Source organism: Gallus gallus, chromosome 18 (assembly GCF_016699485.2).
Source record: "Gallus gallus isolate bGalGal1 chromosome 18, bGalGal1.mat.broiler.GRCg7b, whole genome shotgun sequence".
NCBI lineage: Eukaryota > Metazoa > Chordata > Aves > Galliformes > Phasianidae > Gallus > Gallus gallus.
The window spans coordinates 8,534,964-8,558,995 of NC_052549.1; the positions used below are offsets into that span (position 1 = coordinate 8,534,964).

The window sequence follows — 24,032 nt, forward strand, 5'->3', positions numbered from 1 at the left end:
TATCTCGCATGGCTTTATTTCATTATTTACCTTACCCTGTCCTATCCTATTTTTAGTTTTCATCCTTCTAGAGATGCTCTGGAGAAGGTGGTCAGCTGAGCCATGAGCTCTGCCCAGCACAAAGCACTGATGCCAGCCACAGGCTGCCTGCAGGACACCAGCTCCTTGTTCAGCATCACTCTGCTTTATCCTCCTCCTCCAAAGTTTGTCCTGTAGATATTTTGGAGCTTGCATCAGTTCTTCTCTTGAAGTTCCTTGAAATTCTTAGAAATATCAGTTGTTGTTGTTGTTTGCTTGCTTGTATTTAAGTGGAGCTGCTTCACTTGCATCTGACCCCAGCAGAATTCTGTTACTGCCTGAGCTGCAGCTGTGAGGACACCTGGAAGCCCTGCAGTTCCCACCCAGACATTCTCAATCCTCCCAGACCTTGCAGGGCAAAACACCATCCCTGAGCTTCCAGGTTTTGAGCCGGTGTGTGCCTCAGTCCCCAGCATTGGGAAACCATCAACCAGCAGTGATTTTTCTAGTATCAGAGGCAATGGCCATCAGTTGTGCCAGGGGAGGTTCAGGTTGGATATTAGGAACAATCTCTTCTCTGAAAGAGAGGTGCTTTGTTGGCACAGCTGCCCAGGAGGTGGGGGAAGTCATCACTGCTGGAGGTGCTCCAGAGCTGTGGAGATGAGGCACTGAGGGATGTGATCAGTGGGCAGGGTGGGGTGGGGTGGGTTTGGGGAACTTAGAGATCGTTTCCAGCCTCAGTGATTGTATGATTCTCCTTTAAACTGAAGGATGCATGTTGCTCCTTGCTGCTGCTCCGCAGTGCCTGTTTGGGGCACAGTGCTTTGGGGCTGGTGGTGAATGGCCCTTTGTGCAATGGGGGCGTGCTGGCCACCCAGCTGTCAGCGGGGGAAAAATGGAAAAGGCATAAAGAGGGCATTATTAAACCTAAAAATAAATGAGAAACCAGTGCACAAGGGAGCAGGCGGTGCACAAGCAGGGGGCTGCTTGTTGGAGGGAGGCAGATTGCATGCTGAAACACCCCACCTGTACTACAGCAGCAGCAGAGGGGGCCTTTCCCCACAGCCTCTCGGGGAAGGGATGGAGGGAGGGTGACCTCTGCAGGGAACAGTCATGAAGCCTGATGGCTTCCAGAAAATCTTACTCTTGTTCTTTCCTCTTCTTCTTTTTTTTTTTTTTTTTTTTTATTTTTTTTTCCCCTTAAACAGCAAAGCAAAAAGTGCTCATGAACTTTGTGAGCACTTTTGTCCATTCCCTGCTGCCAGCTAAGCTCTGTTTAGTGCAGGGCACAGAACCCCTTTCTCCCAACGCTGGCTGTGGTCCAGGTCCTGGGAATCTCAGCTCTGTGCTGGTGGTGGCACTGTCCCTACCACCCTTCCCTGTCCCCAGCTCCAGACTCTGGGGTTCTTTTCCTTGTTAAAGAAGCAAAGGTCTGCATGTAGGAGCAGAAATACAGAGGGGATTAGCAATGTATAGAATCACTAAGGCTGGAAAATATCTCTAAGATCATCCAGTCTAACCATCAACCCACTGGCCCCATCCCTAATGTATTGCATAAATGGCTGTGATATCAGGGTGGCCATGGCTTGCACAGCCCTGAATTCCTGACTGCTGCAGATATCCTCAGGACACTGAATGAAGCTCTTCTCTTTCCCTGAGTTTATGTTCTCTGGAGCTGAGTGCACAAGCAGACGACTGAAGCGTCTGAAGTTTCTCCTTCCCCGTTTCCCAGGGGTGGGAGTAAAACCATTGTGCAAGCAGCAGGGAAATAAGCTCTGAATGAGTGTCCTCTGGCTGCCAGAGTGTGTTTTGGAGCTGAGTGCAGAATGTCCACAGGCAGAGATTGCAACACAGTCACAACCGCGCTTTGTAGAACGGAAATTGGGCTTCATGTTTTCTCGCTGTTGCAAATGAGCACAGGTATAATGTGAGGGCATAACCATGAGTTCTATGCAGACATTTATTGGAAGGATATAAAAATAGTGTAAATTTTAATAAGATGTATTTAAAGGCATCTCGTAGTCCTACATCTGCGTGGGAGATGAACTGAAGAGATGGGCAGTGTGTCCAGACGTGCCGATGCTTTGCTTGGTGGATGTGGGTGCAAAGCCTTGACCTCAGAGATGGGGTAGGACCCACCACCTCTCTGCAATCCTTCCTGGTCCCTCTGCTCCATCCTGTTCTGCTTGATGGGAGCATCCTCTGGTGTGAGCACAGTTTCATAAAGCAGCTGTTGGAGACTCTCTTAGGGCAAAGCTCAGTGTAGGCACCCATGGAGTTCTGGTGAAATGCCTTCTGCATCAGAGAGCAGCCCTTGGCTGATGCTCCCCGGAGAGGCAGAGCCTGATCCTCCTCCTGGTACACCGATAATGGTAGTAGATATGTGCAGTTATTGCATCACTTAGGCTAATACAGAGTAATGTGTAAATGAGCATCATGGACCTTTAACTGTCCTCCTGCTGAAGTTGTTTCCATTCAAAAGGGCCATCCAAAGTGAGATCAAAATTATCCTTCTCCTGCTCTCTGGAGAGTTCCAAAAAGACCTAAATGGGCAATGTAAAGCTCTGATTATTTCTTGGACCCTCCCTAGATTCTGTGATGCACCTTTGCAGGAGGTGCAGCTCTGCAACACCTCTCACAGGTACATGAAGTAGCTCTATGGGGGGGTGCATAGCTGAGAATCCTGCTCATATGTATATCCATGGGATGGGTTGTATTCATGGAGGGACTGGCACACACTGCTGCACTTTGCTGTCAGCCTTGTACAAGCAATGACCACAGTGGCTGAGCCTGGGCATCATCAGGGATGTCCATCTATCCCCATGTGCAGTGTGTCTGTCTTGGGTGACAACACTCTGCCTGGGTTGTCCTGACCATGCTGCTTCCCAGCAGTGGCAAAACTAAACCAAAACAAATCGAGCTCCACCATTTTCCACCACTTTCCTGGCAGAGAGTCCCTTCCCAACCTCCTGGGGCCGTTTCTTGCCTCCTGCCCCAGTGCCGGCCCAGACCTCACTGTGGTTTTGCTCACACCTTGAGGTCACATACCTGAGCCAAAGTATTCAAAGAGAAGCTGTACTCCTCGAGGTGGAAGTTTTGTTTGACTGTGGAGAAATGGAAATCAAGTTGAAAATTACCTGTTAGTATTTCACCTTTTCAAACAGTCATGTTGCTTTGCTCTTACCTTCCTCTAGCTTGGAGAAAGACTGAGATAGGGGCAGTGCATCTTCCATTGGGACCTTGTAGACAAGCAAAGAGGGGAACCTGGAAGAAAAAGAAGAAAAGGGGACTCTAGATTGAACTTCTGCATTCAGAAGTTTGTTACAGTGGGAGCTGGACTTATGGATGTTTTACTGTGGGGATAGCAGCAGGGCTGGACTTGGTGGCATTACTGAATAAGGTCACCTCATTGGGACTCTGACGCATAGATCTCTCTGCAGCTGAGATCCTGTATTTGGCCATCCCACGGGGCAGGCTTTTAGAGATGATGTAATACTGAAGTCACTCTTCGTTCCCTATTTTGTAGTTACCTCTCCTGACGGGCAGCGCTTGGGAAAATCCTCAGAATCTCAGCATGGAGAAGATCAGTGGTCTCTGGGTCCTTGACTTTAATTTCCAGCAGATAGCCTTTGCCAAACTTGTTCTTCAGGTACTGAATGGAGCCAATGCACCTGCAGGTGAGTCAAGAAGCACAGTGTCAGTGTGAACCCACTGATGTCTGCTCCTTCCCAAATCCTACAGTTATGGGGATCACTTCACAAAGCCCATGGTGGGGGACTTAGGGGAGTGAGGCTGGGGGATAAGCCCTATCCTAGCCTGGCTAATACCCACCGTAGCTGCCCAGCCACCAGGATGGCCACACGGTCGCACACTGCCTCTGCCTCCTCCATGTAGTGTGTGGTCAGCACAGCTCCTGTCTCGTGGGTGCTCAGGGCAGCATGAATCATTTTCCTGAGGACACAGAAGTTAAAAAAGGAGCCAACACTACCTAGAAATATGAGGCATTTTTTTATCCAAGTTTTGCCCCTTTTGCCCCTCTAACCCCTAAAATTATTTTTGACACAAGTCCAGCTTTGGATTCTTCTAAACTCAAATGCAACTATCCTAACATCCACAACAAGGAGAACTTCTTAACGCTTTAGATAAGGAAAACCAAGAAAACAGGTTTTGTTAAAGATGATACGAGCAGCATTAACTGCAGATGGACTGGAATGCTCTTTAACCAACCCTACACATCCACTGTTGGCTTCCAGCCCCTGGGGCCCTGCTCACCAAATGCAGCGCTGTCCATTGGGGTCCATGCCAGTCGATGGCTCATCCAGCAGCAGGACCGAGGGGTTGCCCAGCATGCACACAGCAAAGCACAGCTATGGTAGGGAGAGGGGTTGGGGTCAGACCTTCTGCAGCCCCAGCACTGTGTCTTCAAGGAGCTGCAGGCAGCATTGCAGTCTTTACAAACATCAAACTTTTGATTGATAGGAGACAGGGACTCGGAAGGTGTGATGTGATGCTCTCCCGGGTGGGTGGGAGCACAGGTAGGTCCCACTGCTCCCGGAGGGCATTTTTCATTCATGCTATGAACATTACAGTGCTCATTATAGGAAAAAGAAAAAAAAAAAAAAGCACCTTTCTGGTTATCCCAGCAGGAAGTTTTCTGGCTGGCTTTTTTAAATAGTCTTGAAGCTGCAGAGCATTCACTATTCTGTGAGAAAGGGAAAAAAGGAAGCTGTTATTCCTAGCTGGGTACCCTAACCAGAAGTTCCCAAAACAATAACAAAAAGGGACTTTCTTATCTCTGACTTTTGGCTCCTGCTTGATTTCAGTAAATTGTGTTATAAAAACATGAGTGGATGCTTATAGAGTCATTCAGACTGGAAAAGACCTCTAAGATCCCCAAATCCAACCCCAACCCACCCTGCTATGCCCACTGTACCACATTTCCACGGTTCTGAACACCTTCAGGAATGGTGATCCCCCCCTCCTCCCTGGGCAGCCCATGCCAACGCATCACCACTGGAACTAAAGCGTACTGAACAGACCACAAACTCTATCCTAAAAACTGTCACTTGTGTCAACGGCATTATAGATCCACTCCACCTCCTGTGCCTGCTGAGCAGGCACTATGTAAGCATCCTCCTTGTAATGCCAAACAATAATATCAGAGACTTTAGAAATGCTTCCTATGGGTAATGTACTTTAAGGGATGTTAATGGTAAATCCATCCCCATCAAATGCACTTAGGCAAACTGGAGCTTTCCTTAGCCTACTCTCTCTATCACTGCATTTAGTACAAAATCACTTTTACAGATTCACTTCCTGGCTTCATTCCAAGGCATCTTCTTGCTCATAGAGGGTTCTGACTTTCAGATCTCCTCACTGCACCCTATGATGTGAAATAAACCCTTGACTTACCCTGGGACCACCCTCATCCCATACCTGTTGATGACAGTGGCCATGTCTTCCTTGCACACGCCCTTTACAGCAGCGTAGACCTTCAGGTGCTCATGCACGGTGAGGTCTGGCCAGAGTGGGTCCTCCTGTGGGCAGTGCCCCAGGTAGGCAAGCACATGGTCCTGTGGCCAGCCCGGCGTGGCATCTCGGCTCCTCAGCAGCACCTGCATGACCACACTGTGTTTCACGTGTGCACAGCCATGGGTGAAAGGTTTGGAGGGAAACTGTGGGCTTCACCGGGCTTTACGGGAGGAAACCCGAGGGGCAAGAGATTGGTTTTGCAACCCTCAGCTACATGGCTTCTGAATATAATCAAGGTGAATTCGCAGAGATGCACATTGTCATTAGAGTTAGCAGCAGCTCACCATCATTTTTATTAATACAAAGTTCAGTAGCCCAATGTATTTGGTTAAAACCCTGATCCCTAATGTTGCTTTGAAGAAAAACATTGCTTAGCTAGGCACAAGCTCTGCATTTTTAGCACACATCTATCCCTGTCCTCCAGACCCCAGCAGCCTCCTACCTGCCCAGCTGTCAGCGCTGTCTCCCCAGCTATCATCTTGATGACTGTGCTCTTACCAGCTCCGTTGGGCCCCAGAAGCCCTAATACTTCTCCTGAAATCAGTACACAACATTTCTTAGTAAGGCCCACCATTCAGAGGATATATTAGGCAGTCTCATAAAAAAAAAAAAGCTTAAAAGAGAGTATGCTAATATCAAAGATCACATACAATTATATAGATGTATGACTATATGCTCAGAGAGGCCATAAATGACTTTTCAACGTTACGGCTGATGCAGTGACGTGAGTCTGAGCATCGCACCCAGAAACCACTGCTGAAGTGACTGCTGTAGAGGAGGTAATGCTATTTTGGATAGTGGAGAGTCAAAGGTAACTGATTGGATGTGTCTGTGGTGTTCATTATCTCACCAGCCATATACTGGATGTGCCTTATGCAGGGAGAAAATGGATTCCACCTTGGTGTCACAGCTCAGATAACAGACCCTGCAGAGGATTAGCTCTCTGGGTATGGTCAGAATAAAACAGTTCCAGTCCTCACCTTTTTTAACACAGAAGGAAATATTTTTGGTGGCCACTTTCTTCTTCTTCCTAAAAACGGAACCAGCTTTCTTAATTTTATACTCCTTGTAGACATTACTGACAATAATAACTGATTTCTGAAAGCAAGAAGGAGGAAGAAAGATCAGTCCGTTATACTGAACAGCATTCATCCTTCTGTAATATTTTTCCATTTTAAAAGGCAAAAAACTTTAAAAGAGAATTTGAGATGCCATGGAACATTGTCCATTTTCCACTTAAAAGGTTTCTTCCTTATCCTGATGGGACCCACTCTGTCCACTTGAGAGATGGGTTTTTCCATTGAGGAATGAATAACGCAGCCAGAGCATTCACTTGCCCTTATTAATCTTGGCGATTTCTTTTCTAAACCAACAGTCTTATTACTGATATAAAGCAAAGGAAGAAGAACCACACTCAGCCTTACCTCCTCCTGGCTTGGAGCTGCTATGGCATTTTTCACTGCTTCTCTTTCAGCTTTAACATCTTCATCTTCCTCTTCGGGCTCCTCAGGATGCTGATGGCTGTTCTCTTTTCTTGGGGGAATTCTACAAATCCAACAGGTTCATCTTAGCATTTGGGCAAGGTGTTGTCTTCCAAGGAAAGCAGCACGCTAGCAGTGCCTGCGGTGTGTGTGTGTTTATACAAACCTAAATATTGGGTCCTGTCTCAGAACTGGCCTTCCGTATTTCATCTCCAAATAACGAAGGAGAAAAACGAAAACCACAGAATGGATGTAAGGCTGAAAAAAAGAGGTTGCCACACTGACAGACCTGCCTTCCGTTCTGCTGTGGCTGAAGCTGAAAAGATGATGGCAGAGTTATAAACTATGCGGGGGGAAAAACACAGTATATGAAATTAAAGTTCATTGCCATCTAAACTCAGGGTAATCCTGGAGGCTGTGAACTCTGCTATCATTTACCAGTACTGCAGAAAACATCAATGACAGAAGCATCAAGCCACCTAGACTTATTTCCTTTTCCCTTCTCCATTTCAAAGGAACAAAACTATTTTTACCACAGGTGGGTAATCTGTCATCTGTGTCCCCAAGATCCTCCTTCTATGTAAGATGAACTCACTTCCTCATAACTGAGGATACAACCTCGGAGACACACGTCCCTAAATAGAATTAATCTTAAATGTTTTCTTACTGCAAAGATGGCTATGAGTATGTTGTTGTTTGAAATGCCTTCAGTTAAGCTGGGGTCTTCTATAAAGATCTGTAGGAGTAAAAAAAATAATCGATGAAGACCTGTAATTCTTTTATATATTGCTGTGTAGTGTTAGAAGGTTTAAATACAAATAACAAATACATAAAGAATGCACAAAATCTTCTAATTTACCCAAAACATTCACCATAAACTCTTCACTTTGGGTACTCTAGTCCTACTCCAGAAAATGCCGTAGCACTCAGTAGGTGCATCAGGTGCACCCTCTTTTGTTGGAGGGATGGTGGTTTGTCAGAGGAAAATATCTCTCTCCTTTGGGGGCCCAAAAGAGAAGAGGCTGGAGAGAGGGGGATGAGGCAGAGGAAGTGTCGTTTTCTGGTTGAATTTCTCTCCTAATTCCCTTATATTATTCCCAAAGCACATAACTGGCTTTGCACATAGCTGGAGGGTTTTTTAGATTCCCTGCTCCCTTTCCATGGCCACCCCCCGCTGACGTGCAGTAAAACGCTTTAGGAGCATCCATAACGCTCACCCAGTTTCCATGCAAAGCCAGATGCGCAATCTTACATTTTCTCTTATGATTGTTCAAGCCAAGGTAGCTTGACTTTGCATGGGAAGAATTAAGTTTGCTTATCTAACCCACAGTCACAGCCCATGGGAACAAGAAGCAGCCCGTAGCAGTAATGGACAGATGGAGAAATTCCATCTGGTCTGAAATGATTACCCAACAGATGCCAGTGCAGCCATTTACCTGCTCACTGTTGAGCATGACAATCAAGGGTGAGTACGTGGGGATCAGCAGAGATAGGAGGTAGAGTGAGACTTCGATATCTACTGCGTAATCCATGAATCTGCTGATAATAAAAGTAACAATGCATACCTACAAATGAAACAGGAGGGTTATTCAGCTGATAAGAAGGTTTGTGCTCCTCACCGGTCATAGAAGTTGCATGGATCTACCTTTTCAAATCCCTGTGGAATTTCTCAAGATGGACAAGAAACATAAAGACAAGAAAGGATGGGGGTGCAGGAGGTCCTCATCTATCTCTGCTGCTGGTTTGGGTCATCCGGGGAAACTCCTCCCCAGGCACAGTGCTGCTTTGGTCAGAAAGAAGCAGTATGGGATCCCATTCTGTTCCCATCCCACTTCACACTATCCCATCTGATCTACACAGAATAAGGGAATGGAGCACAAATTCCCCATTGTTTTGTGTTTTGAAGCTTTAACTTGAGCAAGACTTTCGGGGAAGAGAGAAAGAAAGGCAGTGCTTGTAAGGAATGACCGAAACTGTGAAATGAATCCTTATTTCCAGAACTGTGGGAGTGAAGGGCTGGGGGAAAACAGGGAGACTGGCGCAGAGCAGAACAAGGTGACAGTGATTTCTATTGAATTTTTTGTTATAGAACACATGCCCTTATCTACGTCCTGGATCTATAATTGGTATTTTGACCTCTAGGTTGTCTTTAAGAACTCAAAATACATTTCTGTAAACCCCATATTGCATTATCGAGCTGTATGCTTACCACTATTAGGATAAAAGACCAAAAGTCACAGTTCCATCCTTTCCGAAAGAGGAAGGAGATTAAATAGATGAAGAAAACAATGGAAACTCCATAGCCAAAAGCATTCGTGATCTGCAGAGAAAAGTGCTTTTATTAGAGAAAATGGAGTCATGTCAACAACCAGATACCTATATACAGCAACATGTGGTCATTCATTAAGATCAGGACATTCAGAAACTACCACAATTTGACTGCTTAGTGTAATTAAGGCAGGATTTATTGCCTTTCTTTTCCAGCTAGGGAAACTCACATTATAGGAGGTGAAACGAGGAGAAAGGCAGTAAGGATCTGGGGACCAGGAGACATGCCAGCATTGGCTGTACCCACATATTTTCTTCCTGCCTGCTACAATGAACTGCTATAGTCTTGCTGTGCTCCTGCATGATTTTGTGGGGATATTCTCCAAAATGCTGCCTCTCTAGACATGGCTGCAGTCTCAGCTAGCCCTCCTCTTGCTGGAAGTATTACCCAAAACCCCCCTTAGCAAACCAGTGGTCCGTAGGATGGGACTTACCAGAAAGAAGAAGCTGCTGAAGGTCCCAGACACTTTGTTGCTCATCGCAAACTGTAACCCAAACATGGAGAAGAGAAGGAGCCAGCAGAGTGGGACATCCACCAGTGCCTGCCCACACCAGTATGCCGAGGGTAAGAGCCCTGAGACCTGCAGCTGGGCGCGAGCTCCTGTCTGGGAAGGAATGTGTTGGCTATAGGAACAGCTCTGGGAAGTGAAAAGCTAATAAAGCTCATAAAAAGCTAATCCAGTATTGCAGTATTTGTAATATTGGTATTAAAATCCAGTGTTTTTTTGGCTTTTAGCAGTCTATGCTGGCTGCAAAGCTGGCCGTACAGAGAAAAGCCTCAAGATGCCCATCATACTCAGATGGCCTTGTGGCAGTACAGTCGTGATTCTTCTGCTCATGTAAGATTTGCTGCATTTCAGTGAATTTACCTTGTAGTCCTGCAGATAGCCCATTGCAAAGTGAGGAGGGAAACCTGGAAATAGCAGCAGCATGTACATAAGGTAGAAAGAGACAAAGTAATCCCAGAATCGTGCATTATCTATCTGAAAACAGAAGAACAAAACTTCTGTAGAAAACATCCACAGTCCAATGGCTAGATGCTGCAGTTCATTTCATAGCATCTTTCGCAGTGTAAAAGAACTTGAACTGTCTCTCAGACAGTGACACTTACAGAGGTAAAAGGATGGCTCCAGACCTGGATGTGTGCGGTGGAACTGAAAGGTCTCAGCAGAGCATTGCTGATGATGTTCACAAGCACTGGGAAGCAGTTGATGGCCTCCATGTGGCAAAAGATGGTAAACCTGTAGCTCTTCAGAGAGCAAGAAACCAGGATGAAAACTCTTGGCCAGGAGAATTCAGGCCTAAAATAATACATGTCACTTATGCCTTTTGTGCAACACAAATAGAATCGTAGAATGGCTTGGCTTGGGAGGGACCTCAAAGGTCATCCAAGTGGAGGAACGGAATCATAAGGTCTCCTCTAGCACATAGGTTACTGGCTAAAACACTCACTAATCTTTATCTGTGGGGGCTTGATCCAATACATGTTCAGTACAGCTGAAGGAGGAACCTTGCTTAATTAGTGCACTGTTAGGAAGAAATGATAGGATGGGAGCAAAAGTCCTTACCTGGCCTTCACGAGATACTTTAATGGCCCCATTGTATTTCAGCTCCTCTGTGATATTTTCCTTGCTTGTAATTTCCACTGCGAGATCTTGGCTCTCAAGAGCGTGGATGAAGTCCTCAATGCCTGAGCCTGATGCGAAAGCCAAAAGCAGAGAAATCATAATAGTGAGCAACAGAAGAATCTTTCATGCTTTTTTTTTGAATCCATGACCACTAAACATAACCAGAGAAAATCTAATGGCCGTGGAAGCCAGACAGCACGTATGAATTGGGTCACTGCACAGTAATTTTTGTGACATTAATGGATGACAGTTTCAGTGACCGAAACATTGCTTTATTCCCCCCTTTTATTCCTTCACTGAGTTGCAAATGTATTCTCCTGATGATGGTCTGACAAAGCCAACAGTATCATTCTCTGGCAAAATAACGTGAAATTGCATCCACTCAAAGGAAAGTCAAAGGTAGAATTCTGGAAGAAGACTGTTAATCTGATCAGGATTAATTTTGAAGGAGCAGAAACCATTTGGGTGGAGGTCAGGATATGAGGCAGAGGAAGGACTGGATCCCCTCTCATCCCACCCGCTGGGATATCCCTTTCCATGTCATTGCATTAGGATGTCACCTACTGAAGCATCATCAGGCTTCATTTACAGCCCATTAAATCACGAGGAGCCCGGCTCACCCGTGCTGTTGAGCACCAGCAGGTTGGTGGTGTCATCATGAGCCCTGGTCCGCAGGGGCAGGAAGTACCGCGACGAGCACAGCTCCCAGGCACCCATGCTCTGCCAGACAGTCATCAGTACCAGTTGCAAAATCAGGGGGAGCAGGAAAACCACATAGAGCAGCAAACTGCATGGAGAGAGAGGTGAATAAACACTTTGAAAAGAGATATTTTGCAGATTGTGGTTATGTATTGGAAACAGGAGACTATCTCAGCATCTTCCTTCCGTTTCTTGTGTCCCATCTGGAAATGTCAGCATGGCAGACTGAAGACCGATGGGGTCAAATGAGTTCAGACACTGACAACATTAAAGAGGTATTAAAAAAATAACAATTTAAATGGAAGTCTGAAAGCAATATTTTCCTTCCTCTGACTGTACATATTAGTTCATTTTAAAACCTCCTTCCACGTCTGAAATAAAATTGTTCCTAAACATTCAGAAAGTAAATGGATTTCCTTTGTGTAGTTTACTTAGTGTAGGAATGAAAATGCACAGAAGATATTGAGTATCAGAATAGTAAAGAAAAGGAAGAGGAAGGGAGGAAGGGAGGAGAAGCATTTGTACTTGAGGCAGATTTAGTATTTACCAGCAATGGAAAAGAAGCTGCTTTTCTCTCCTCTGTGTGCAGATTGCCAAGATCATTCTTAGCCAAGACCTGATATCAATTACTCCAAATGCTCATCAGAACAGGGCTGTGAAAATCATCCCTCTCCTGTGACTGCCCCCAGCTCCAGCTCTACACAAGAGCATCCCTTTTATACTCACATGGAGAGGAGATTCTTCACAGAGGTCTTGAGCTTTAGGAAGTGCACCCATGCCATGGCAGAGACCTGCTGCCTCCAGAGTGCCCAGCTGCTGACTGTCATCCTCCCAGTGTCTGAGAGCAGCAGGGAGCCCTGCTCCATCTCCTCTGGGCTCCGCGCTCCTCCTTCTGCCCACTCCCCAGGGACACGCTCATCTGCAGAGAGTTTTCCATGTGCTGTTATGTCTGAAACCAGCTTCTACACTGCAACGTTGGGGTGGTTTTAAAGCAGCTGCTCTCTTGGCTGAGGGCTGTGTGTTGACAGCCACAATTGTACCTTCTGGATCCACTGCAGCTTCTTCCAGTCTCAGGAAGACATCCTCCAGGGTTGTCATACTGACTCCGTAATTGATGATTCCCAGGTCAGAGCAGTTGTCGAGGCCCCGGAACAGATCTGTGTGACAGAGGTATGGTCAGTGCCACCAAGGTGTCAAACACAAGCATGACTATGGACCAGACTTGGGAGAGGTGAAGTCAACCAGAGTGGGTTCCCAGTCATAGGGAAAATAACAAAGCAATAACTGCCTGCAAGCAGGGGGTTTGGAGGGAACCCCAGACTGCCAGATTCACAGTTCAGTGAAAATTTCATAGAATGAATCATAGAATCAAAGAATGGGTTTGGCTGGGAGGGACCTTGAAGATCACCCAGTTCCAACCTCCTGCCATGGGCAGGTTTTTCCAATTAGCATCAGCACTCTGGGCAGCAGAGCTATGGGACTGCCACACTGATGGGCACAACTGCTGCAGCAGATGTGGGGTAGTGGCCATTGCATGCAACAGTTTAGTACTCTTCATGTAACCCTTGCAGAAGTTCCTCATTTCTCTTTCCCCACATATATCTCAGTTTTCCTTTTCTATGGACAACTCTGAATTATTTTCATAAACATTACCTGGGAATTTATTCACGTTTTCTAATGGCAGTTTATATCTCAGCTCATATTGACCATGTCCCGAGAATATGACTTTGGGGACATACTGCTTAACCAGACATGTCACATTCTCTACGTCACAAGAATCACTGACATGGATCCTGTTCAAATAAAAGGAAAAAGCAAATGGTCAATTTTGAAAACAAAACAAACAGCAAATGAAATGAAAACAAGACTGTGTTTGCTAGAATGCATCAAAATGTACTTCATTCCTTACTCTGGAATGAATCACATATTCAGCTAATTTAACTGAATGTGAATTCAGCTCCTTTTACTGTTTTGATTTTCTTTTTTACAGTCATATTAGTGGATTCATGCCTATTCCCAGACAGTGGTCACTACAGCTGAAGTGCATACCTTAAGTGATAGCCGATCCCCCACTTATTCTTCAAGAACAAAGAGGAGCCCACACACTTCAGCCTCCCACGTGAGATAAAAGCCTTGCGGTCTAAGGAGAAAAAAAAAAGCACAAGAAGATTTTGAACTGTAGAGCAGTGATTTAATATTTTTCTCCTACATCCGGACCTCCCATGAGCTCTTCAGTGGTGTTTCATGTTTCTCTGGGGACAGATCCCATGATCCAGATTTTCATCCCAGGTAGATTGGTCCAGAAAAGGACTTCCAGATGCAGGGATGCTCTGCAGAAAGGCTGAGTCTCTGCTTACCCGCAAGGATGTCGGCCTCATCCATGAACTGGGTGCTGAAGAGGATCACCCGGCCAGCTCTGTGCTCCTTAAGGAGGTTCCACACATGGTGCCGGGAAAGAGGATCCAGCCCTGCTGTTGGCTCATCCAGGAGCAGCACCTGCACATGGGATGAGATCAGATGTTCCCCACTGAAGGAATGGTTGCACAGCTTGTGGGGTTGGTGTTCCCTGAGAGCCTCAGGTCCTGGAGGCAAGAGCCAGGCCATCTGGTGTGCAGGAGCAACCACTCCGGGCACTGCTCAGGGGACTCTGCTTTAAACTAGACGTGCAAAATTAAGGTAAATAATTTACCATCTTTCTGGAATAATGATGGCCATGTTAAATTACTGAATATTCAGTATGTTACAGAGCTGCTTTACCTGTGGGTTCCCAAGCATGGCTATCCCAATGGATAACTTCCTTTTTTGCCCACCACTCAGTTTCTCAGCTTGAGTGTCTTGCACACTACTGATATCCAGCAGTTCCAAAATGTTTTGCACCTAGAAAAGCACAAGAAAGCCCATTCCCAGAACCAGCTGTCAGTCTGTCCTTTGTGAGCCAAAATAGAGGTGTAGCTGGGAACAAAGGAGTGATTTCTAAGGGTATGTTGGGTTGCTTTTGGTGCACCAAGGTTGGGTTGCTTTGAGCGCACCGAGGCCCCATGCTCACGTTGCAGGGGAACTTGCACTTACCTCTCGCTCTACCTCTTTGGATTTGATGCCCTTGATCTCTGCAAAGGTTCGCAAATTTTCTTTCACCGTTAGGACTTCGAACTGTGTGTTGAACTGTGGGCAAACACCGACCATCTCTCTGATCTCTTCCCTATCTCCTATCTCTGACAGCTTGTAGTCATAGATGGTTGCAGAGCCTGTTTATACAAATATAAAGCCCATGAGCTGGGATTTGCAGCTTTGAAGCTCACTCTTCCCACTTCACCAGTCCCATCCTACCTTCAGAAGGTGAAGTCAGCCCACTGAGCACATTTAACAGTGTTGTCTTTCCAGCCCCACTGTGACCGAGCAAGGCAGTGATCTGACCCTCGTAAATAGTAAAAGACAAACCTAGAACACAAACAACACCAAATCTGGGGGAAAAAAATGAGGTTTTACTTCCCTCTGTTCATTGTCAAAGGCAAGGCAGGTCCAGAAGTATAAGAACTAAGCAGTGATAATTAGTCAGAAGTCCATTAAGGAAAACTGAGGAAATATTCTGCAAAACTAAAACTGAAGGCAGAAGAAGCTGCTCTGGAATTAGCTGAAAAGACAGAAATATGACAACATAAAAAAGCTTTCTTTTTCTCTTTACTTTTTTGGGGAATGGAAAATCAGTGGATAAAAGCTGAATAACGTAGTAATCAGTTGCATCAGTATTTTAGGCAATTTTTCAAGCACTTCAAGTATTGTTTTCTTTCTTTGATCATCTGAAATGTTTGCAGAGCTGTGAATCTTCACCTTTAGCAGAAATTAATATCACAGCTTTCATACCTCTCAAGGCTTCTGTCTTCTTGTCTTTCTTTTTGTATGTTTTTTTAATATTGTGGAGTCTAAAAAGGAAGGAAAGGCAGACATTATTTCAGAATTTTTGTAAATGCATTTATGTGTCCTTTCTTATTCTCATGGGTCGGAATTCAAAATGACAGGAATGGTATGGGAACTGTGAGTTTGAGTGCTCTATATACAGATGAGGACATTTCTACCTGGCACATGCTAACAGGGCACCAAGCCTTGCAAAGACAAGGTCAGGCGCATTGCAACAGGTGGCCCCTTTGCAATAGGCTGCCCTCCAGGTTCTCCTTGTTGTCTGTAACGGCAATTTAACAAAGTCCACGGCAAAGTAAACAGCAGAGAGTTTATGGGGATTTCACCATTAGTGACCTGAATTACCTATTTATCTCATCAACATCTTACTCTACTGTTTCTCCATGAAACAAAACCACGTGAAGATGGAAACAGAGCTGATGGCGGAATGGTGCCAGCAGGAGCATTGACCCTAGCTACCAAACAGCACAATCCTCAGTTCCAACCTGATGGCCTCCTTCCCCCTGAACTCGAGGGGCACCGGCTCCACGTTGTCCCCTGGGGGCTCCTCAGGGCTCCCAGCACCTCTGTGTCCTTCCCCAGGAGAGCCCCTTCTGCTCTGCATCCAATACGAGGGCTTCAGGCAGAAAAGCGGTGGAGCTGGGATGCCGTATTTACCTGGCATGACAGAGTAAAAGATGGTGTGTTGTTAACTGAAGGCACCATCAGGATGCCATCCTATGGTAAACACTTCTGAAAACTACCTGTCTGCCTCAAAATTGGTGTTTTGTCCTGTTAAAAGGTTGGGGAATTTTCATCAGTGTGCACAGGAGTTGGGTTACGGAGCACAAGAAGGTGGCTTCAAGGCACTTTCCAATGAATTTCATCATTCATATAATTAAAAATAGCATCCCTCATATAATCCTATTTTTCTCATGAACAGTTCAATGACAGTGTAAGTATAAATAGAAGGGAAAACAAAATACTAAATACTTCATTGTCTTTGATCTGGGAATTACCAGAATATGCCAGGGGTAGAACAGTCCCTCAGAAGTGTAAACCTTTCTTTTTCAGTCCAAAATCTGTTTTGAGCCCCATCATTTCTGTGAGGAGCTGTCACACACAGTCCATATAATACAGAGGTAAAAAGGAGGAAAGCACAGCTGTAAGTATAAGCCACACTTACCCTGCAGAACTTTGTCGAAGTAGATAGCTAACAGCATGTACAAGACCGAGTCAAAGGTCAGCATAATGTAGGTTGAAAGTAAAAAGTATGATTCCTCCATAATGTTAGAAAAAGAGAAACCTATTCCATATCTTTCCAAACTGAAAATCTGAAACAAAGGGCAAAGCAGAAGGATTTTCATGCTGAAAAATTATGCAGGTGGCATCAAATCATGGATGCTGTTAACTTTGTTAATCCCAAAACCTTCTATTCCATTGACCCCACTGACTCTGTTGGGATGATGCCCCGTACCTTCGCAATGCCAACATTGAATGCAAAAGGACAAAAGAGGCTGAGAAACCACTGCAAAGGTTCTGGAAGCTTTTCTATCAGCACTGAGAGGCTCAGGCAGCCAAAGAGAAAGGTGATGAGGAATCCCAGGGAGCCCACAAGTTTGGATGTTCTCAGGAGGGAGCAGAGCATGAAGACCAGGTGGACCTGTAAGAACAGAAGCATCCTTCAAGCTCTGGAGGAGATAAGTATCCTTAACCAGCAGTATTGCCACTTGCCAGGCAAATGGGTCTCTGGGGAGTTGGGTCTGTGTAATAAAGTATAACAGTCCTTTTTCAGTGGGTAGACCTGAGTTTCAATCAGGTCTTCTATAGCCAGCCTACAACTCAAACCACTCACTGAAGCAGGGAACCCACTCAGCTTTTTCACTTCATGTGACCAAACACAAATACAACCCTGACCACAGTGCTGTGCTCATGCCTCTGGAGCAATGTTTATGCTCATCAAAACATCAACAAACCATGCAGTGAGAAAATCTGTCTCTCAAATCCGACTTACACATGCAAGGCCATACAGGAAAAACAGCATTAGGATGGCAGAGAAGCTGCTGTTGTGGAAAGTCTCGTTCATCACCAGGGCAGTCAGCGGGCAGGACAGGACCAGCACGTAGATGGCATACAGCAGGCTCCAGGAGAGCCTGGAGGTGGAGAGCTACTGTTAGATGGCTGCGTAATGTTGTTGCAAAGTCATTTAGATGGCAGAACCATTTTAAATTAAAGCATCGCTTATTTCCCAGAGTGTACCCAACTATATCTTATGCAGAGCAGAGAGCATGGCTCACTTTAGGAAATTCCCAAGGAGGAATGGCCATGTTCAGCCCTCCTGGTTTGTCCTTAGAGTACTCAGAAACATGTTTTATTTATGAACACATTATGAAAGTGCCCAGCAGTCAAAAAGGAACTCACCAAAATGCCATATCGTGTAGCCCCATCAACTTCATCAGTACTTTGAGCTTCTTCTTTTCTCTTACAACATTCACAGATAAGAAATACATGAATGAAGAGAAGCACATCACGATAGTAATCATGAAATAACTGTACTCTAACGTAATCGAGGAGATGACACTGCGGGACTTCATGCGCACACCAGTAATTGTTCTCATTTCTTCCCAAACAGAATGATTTGCCACCACCTAAAGGAATTCAAGGTCAAAATATTAATATTCAGTTTATTTTCTACAGTGAGTTGTGACTGTACAATGAATCTTCTGATTCATCTGCCATAGAATGCCTTTTTAATATTACTTTTCAGTGCAACCTTACAGACATCAGGGAGTAATGCCATGAAGTCCAATGGGAAGGGCTCAGCTGGACTCCCTCCATCATCTATCAAAACCAACACACCCAGCAGAGGTTTGTGCTACCCAAGAACTGCCTTTTCCATGACACCTGGGAAATACACTAAACCAAGCAGTGGCGTTGTGTTTGGTTCCCAGCCTTCAGGAGCAAAGGCAATTTTGAAGAGAAACCAAAGTTAGCACAGCTCTTCAAAATGAAATCGAAACCCAACTTCTTCTGCAGGAAACTGCTGATCCCATCCAAGTCACTGCTGTTGCTGCCAATAATACTCAGGCAGTATTTGCTTTTTCTGGAGAGGTTTTCTGACAAGCTCATCCCTTGCTATTGTCACAGAACAATTTGTCTTTCCTAGATAGAGAGATACTTATCTTTTAAAAGGAGATGGACCGTTGTTCATAACTTTGATTTACCTCTATAATAGCAGCATCAATGCTGGACTGCAGGGACAGGAAACCTTTGTACCAGTACTTGGGGCTCTCGCAGTACTGCCCTGAGTAATTGTAACAGGTATCTGCAGGGATGGGGGGAAAAGGGCATCACTCATACATACACAACTGATGTAATAGAAGAGCAAAACAAGATTAAGATCCTCTGCAGGAATCAATAGTGTAAAAAACCCAACATTATAATAAGAGCATCAAACAGCATCAGAAAACAACTGGGTACCTATATATTCAAGGTTTTCATTTGGAAAAACCACGTTCCCAGCAGGAAACCGGAGGTGATAGGAGAAGTTGTTTTTAAATACAACTCCTATAATCTCATCATTCAGAATCCCGGCTTCCTCCAAGGCTCTCTCGGTGTCCAGTGCCTCCAGTTTTATCCCTGGGGTATAAAAGATGAAATATATTGCAATGAGTTTCTGCTGCACTGCAAAACACAAGCACAGGCTGTGGGTGTAGATCTTGCTTTGCTGGGGCTGCACCTGCCCTCTTGAATTCTCATCACTGGGCAGGGCACACCTGTGACCCCCCTAAATACCTCACACTGAGATGTGTACCTGGAAATAAGTGAATCGATGTGACTCAATGGTATTATTCGTTACATTGTGAACATCAAGTCAGGCAGAGTTTTAAGGTATAAAACCATGGAATAATGGAATCATGAAGGTTGGAAAAGATCCCCAAGCCCAATCCCAGTCCTTCCCCACTGTGTCCTCTGATCATGTCCCCAAGTCCTACATCTCTGCAGTTCTGGGCAGCCTGTGCCAGTGCATCACTGCGCTTTCAGAGAGGAAATATTTCCTAATATCCAACCTGAAGCATGCTCTCACCTCAGTAGCAGTTTAAATTACTTGAAACAGTTCCATACTGATGGCAGATATGGGGAAACCACTTAAACACAAACGTGTATAAAAGGCTGAATAATACCAATGCGAACTATTTAGAAGATAAATCATACCTGTCATCACAGACTTTGAGGCCACTGTGTTCATTATCTGCCTGGTGGCTGCAGTGATGGGTGTGAAAGCAATGGTGACTCCGGTGGCATTGTAGGCAGGATCATCCAGCTGCCCTAGGTGTTTGTGTGGCACCTCGGGGTAGGGCATGTACATCATGAAGTGGCCCACAATGAACATCAGTGGCAGGAAGAGCAGGGACAGCATCCACTCCTGGGTGAGGGAAACAGAGAAGGGATTTAGTGGTAGAGCAGTAGAGGAGCATCTCTGTTGGATCAGGGTGAACAAGGCACTGAGTCGCATTGGTTTCTCAGTCAGTGATTGACTAATGGGGTCGCTGTGTTGTGCACATCTCCTCAGAAATTTACTCTGCTTGGAGAACCCATCTGTGCCCTTCCATGTCATGCAAAAGACAAATATACCAGCTAAAAAGGCAAACGTGTTCATTGCCAGTCAGACCTGATTGGCTTGGGTGGCCTTAATGTTCAAGAGATGACAACAACGCGATCAGCCAAGATCATCAACATCTAGATTCATGTAATATTAATGTGCTCTAGGCTTCACACCAAGTGTTGGAGCAACTCTTGGCCATGGTACAAACTGAGCTTTTGAAATGGTTTTTAACACTAGAAAAAGAGGAGGAGGTATAGAGGAAGGCAGAGATTAGGCCATCTCCAGGGGCCACTTCACGGGTTTTTTTTTAAACCTACCTGAAAACTCTGCATTTTCATCCTCCATTTGATAAGCACATTTTTCCACAAGAGAATTTTAGTTTGCTGGAACACACTCAGATTTCTCTTAGGTCTCCTCATCTTTGTACCTAGAAAAAAAAAAACAAAAAACTAATTGCTTTCAGATACAGCAACGCTAAAACATCAGTGACTGCTTTTATTTGCACAGCATTTGCATGTCTGCCAGAAACACTCTCTCCTTTTCCTGAGAAGGAGCTGAAGCCATTTGGTCCCTGACTCTGTCCTACACCAGAGGCCATCGTTGTCATCAGTGTGTTCCTCATCCTTGCAGCTCAGCAATATGACACCGATTGTAATCCAGATTTCATGCTTCCATGCTTTAGCACAGTAAGTCTGGGAGGAGTTAACTCCGTAATACAAAAGGGAAATCAGACTAATTGGTTTGGGTGGCATGAATATCCAAGAAATGACAAAAACATAGTCAAGTAAAATCAACAGATTCTAGTTGCATGTGATTTTAACATGCTGTAGGCTTCACACCAAGCGTTGAGAAACTCTTGGCCATAGTACAAGCTGAGCTCAGACAGAAAACAGAATCAACTGAAGGCAACTGGGAGCTACGAGAGAACAAATTCTTGGAAGTGCATTCAGAGAGCTGCGTTGTCGGAGCTCTTCATGGGGAACAAGAGAGAAAAAACAACCACGAGTGTGCAGTGGTGAGTTACTCCATACAATCTTGCAACATCCTCGAATCTGTGGTCAAAGCAAAACAGTGATTTGTTTCCTGGAAGACAACCAATGCTCGTATTGAGCCTTAAAAAAGCTAGGCAGAGCGTATGTTGTCAGAGGAACACGGCAGATGAGATGTGTCCATGTTAACCATCAGGAAAATAGCCATGGGTAACTGAAGTGAGTGAAAGGACAAAGCACCCAAATGTGAAAGAAAAACCAAACTCCCACAGCAAAACTTCTCTGCTGCTCAAGTACACTTCCAGACAACGGTTCCTTGATCTTCGGTACACAAAGTCTCAGGTGGAACTCTGAGAGCACATAGAGACTGAACCTTTCCAAAGCTCCCAGTCATACAGAGGAAAGTGTATCCTGTCCCATACACTTTGGGGAATTATGCCTCAAAGTGCTTATCTTCTTCAAATGTTTATATTCACATTGCCCCCTCTCTTATTATTCTCCGCTTCACTCGCATGGATGTTCAATATCAGCCAATTTCAGGGATGTGAGTGCCCAGTCCAAGGACTGACCATGCTCTGCTGGGGTGACACAATGACACCAAACACTCAAAAAGCTGCAACGAATGGTACTACCTCTGTGGGACACTTCGGAAGGGTAGGGACAGGAATCTACTATTTGACCATCACATTCCTAATGGATTCCTCTCCTACAGAAACCCTCACAAAGCATATAAAAACATGAATTCAGCTTGTTATGATGATCTCTAGGCTTCCTTGAAATGGTGAAGCCAACCTACACTCGGACAAGCTGACACACATCCAGAGTTCCAGCTTCACACCCAGGAGATTGCAGTGGGATGAAGAGCTGGCCACCAGGTCCCATTGCAGATGTCTCAAGTGTCCCCTCCGCATCACCCCCAGCTGTGCCTGGTCCCACTCAATCTCAGGGGGAATTTTTAAGGATGAAAGACGATTTTTTTTTCAAATTCCATCTTTAGCTTACTCTGCTCCTAAGTGCCTTGGATGCCCTAAAATACTGAATGCAGCTGAATCATACCACATCCTCATAGCAAAAAGAACTGCCAGAAACGCACCTCTGCTGCAAACGGAGCTCCATTTGCTCTATATCAAATGGAGGTTAAAATGCCTGTTATGCTGACAGCGCTAATAAGTTTAATCCCAGTCTTAACCAAGCCTGTTCCCAAGACGCCCATGGACCCATCTCCCTGCATCCGTGTTCACCCACCGTTATTTATGCTTAACTACTGAGTGCTTTCATCTCTCTGAAATACCATTTTTCTCTTGTTTTAAGAAGAATGCTGGAGCCTTACCTTAATGGGAGGGTTTGACAGGGATCCAAAGCTCGCTCTGTGCAATGCGCCCCTGGACGTGGGGCTGCCGGGGAGACTCTGGCCAGTGGTTGCAGTGCTGCTCGGAGCCCTTCTCTTCGCACAACCACTCCTTCACAGGGACATTTGTGCCAAAAGGCATTCCTCACGCAATCCCTCGCTCCCCCCCTTCCTCTTTGGCAGAGCTTCAGATTTATTTACGTTATAAAAAGCAAACAGAGCACATTGTTGTGGAGTTGCCCAGGCAGATTTCACTGAAAGAAGAAGAAAAAAAAAAAAAGTTACTCAGGAAATTCTTGAGTCTTGGCCAAGAGAAGAAAATTCAGCCCAACAATAAGCCATACACATATCCTTTATCTGGCAAACCCTTATGCTTCTCAGCACGGAGAATTCAAGTGAGCTATCCCAGCATACTGCTGAAGGAGGGAAGGTCGCCCGTTTCCTATCTCTGATGACACTGGTTTTCATCACAAACTCAACGCACCGAGTGCCGGTGTAGGAAGAGCAGCGAAGTGCTGCCACCTGGATGGGAGCAGCCCTTTGCATTACAAAGCCTCTTGAAAACGTTTAAATCACCTGGGACTGACAGCGGGCACGCTTTGCTTTTGTCCTGGTTGGGGCTGAGCTGCGGAGCTCGCCTGCCCCGTGGCGGCGGTGGAATGCAGGAGCTGGGATGGGACAGACGCAAGGATGCTCCCTCTGCTTTAGTGTTTAAGTGACACTCACATATTTTACAGCCAGACCCAGACATACTTCGAGGTGTCATAAAGGAGAACACAGAGTATGTCACTGCATCTCCTTGCAAAGAGTGGGGAAATGAGGAGAAGTGGGTCTCAGGTCTCAGTGACTCTCAAGCAAGGACATCCTTGCCCATCTGCTTTTGAGGTGGTTTTGATCCATATAGGAAGCAGCTCTGGGAGGAAGGGGGGCGTAGAGTAGCCCCAGCTAGTAAGTTTCCCCACCAGGAGCAGCCCATGGCTGAGGCAGGCCAGTCATTTGCATTCTGTGTCTGCATAACTCACCTGCATCATCTGCACCTGCCTCATCCATGCCCCTTGTACCCATTTCATTGCACTTGTATCCAGCATCCAGGGTGACCCAGGGAGCTCATGGCATGGGTGAGGGTCTCACAGATATATCCTTCATGATGATGCTACCTCATCACCCAAATCTCCACTCCCAAATGCTGGTGGAGCAGGGAAACAGAGCAATTGGTAACATGGAGAAACACCCCATGACCTGAACGAAGAGGAAACTTCTGTTATGATGATCTCATTAAAGCCAGCCCTTGCAAAGAGGTGATTAAGAGAAGGCGTCTGCTGCTGTCTACCCCTACTCCTCTCTGAGCAGCAGAGGTGGGTGCTAGCCAGGTGCCCACACCATCCCCCCACCAACACAGTGTCAGACACAGGTGCTGTGGCTAGAAGAGTTGCTCTCCCCCCATCTGCCCTCCAAGAGTCATCCCAAGCACCAGCAGCTTGCAGAAGCACTCAAGCCCTGGTATCCTTT

At 45.6% G+C, this 24,032-nt stretch overlaps 1 protein-coding gene and 1 long non-coding RNA gene across 4 annotated transcripts in view; one reads left to right on the plus strand and one right to left on the minus strand.

Annotated features, from left to right (window-relative positions):
• The window catches only part of LOC107052244, a 42,886-nt gene extending 28,836 nt beyond the window's left edge, over positions 1–14,050 (plus strand). For both annotated transcript variants that reach the window (XR_005840719.1, XR_005840720.1), the window contains exons 4-5: positions 3,545–3,695; positions 13,677–14,050. This is a non-coding gene — a long non-coding RNA (uncharacterized LOC107052244). The remainder of the gene's footprint in view (positions 1–3,544; positions 3,696–13,676) is intronic.
• On the minus strand, positions 1,961–22,625 carry ABCA8 (ATP binding cassette subfamily A member 8). Of its 2 annotated transcripts, XM_040649791.2 has the most exons (40): positions 22,506–22,625; positions 20,504–20,613; positions 19,796–20,006; positions 19,061–19,219; positions 18,805–18,905; positions 18,002–18,228; positions 17,595–17,733; positions 17,058–17,243; positions 16,767–16,914; positions 16,087–16,258; positions 15,548–15,606; positions 15,014–15,124; positions 14,756–14,931; positions 14,444–14,563; positions 14,044–14,182; positions 13,736–13,826; positions 13,340–13,479; positions 12,727–12,843; positions 12,413–12,605; positions 11,608–11,774; positions 10,928–11,055; positions 10,471–10,608; positions 10,229–10,342; positions 9,794–9,964; positions 9,241–9,351; positions 8,468–8,596; positions 7,699–7,767; positions 7,198–7,289; positions 6,975–7,095; positions 6,531–6,648; positions 5,993–6,084; positions 5,455–5,633; positions 4,645–4,720; positions 4,291–4,385; positions 3,850–3,969; positions 3,549–3,689; positions 3,203–3,282; positions 3,067–3,122; positions 2,461–2,561; positions 1,961–2,381 (listed from the first exon to the last, which is right to left on the minus strand). In XM_040649791.2, exons 2-39 carry the CDS (start codon positions 20,603–20,605, stop codon positions 2,463–2,465), a joined length of 4,887 nt encoding a protein of 1,628 aa, XP_040505725.1. In that variant the 5' UTR covers positions 20,606–20,613; positions 22,506–22,625; the 3' UTR covers positions 1,961–2,381; positions 2,461–2,462. The 2 variants fall into 2 exon arrangements, with proteins under 2 accessions (XP_040505725.1, XP_004946289.2); XM_004946232.5 differs by having other exon boundaries at positions 1,961–2,561.
• Between the last annotated feature and the right edge of the window lie 1,407 nt (positions 22,626–24,032).

Coding starts and splice junctions, on each gene's coding strand:
- ABCA8 (XM_040649791.2), bottom strand. CDS start 20,605: ATGAGGAGACCTAAGAGAAATCTGAGTGTGTTCCAGCAAACTAAAATT. Junction 18,229..18,804: donor TTGATGCTGCTATTATAGAG/GTAAATCAAAGT, acceptor GAATTCCTTTAG/GTGGTGGCAAATCATTCTGT. Junction 7,096..7,197: donor AGACAGGACCCAATATTTAG/GTTTGTATAAAC, acceptor TTGGATTTGTAG/AATTCCCCCAAGAAAAGAGA.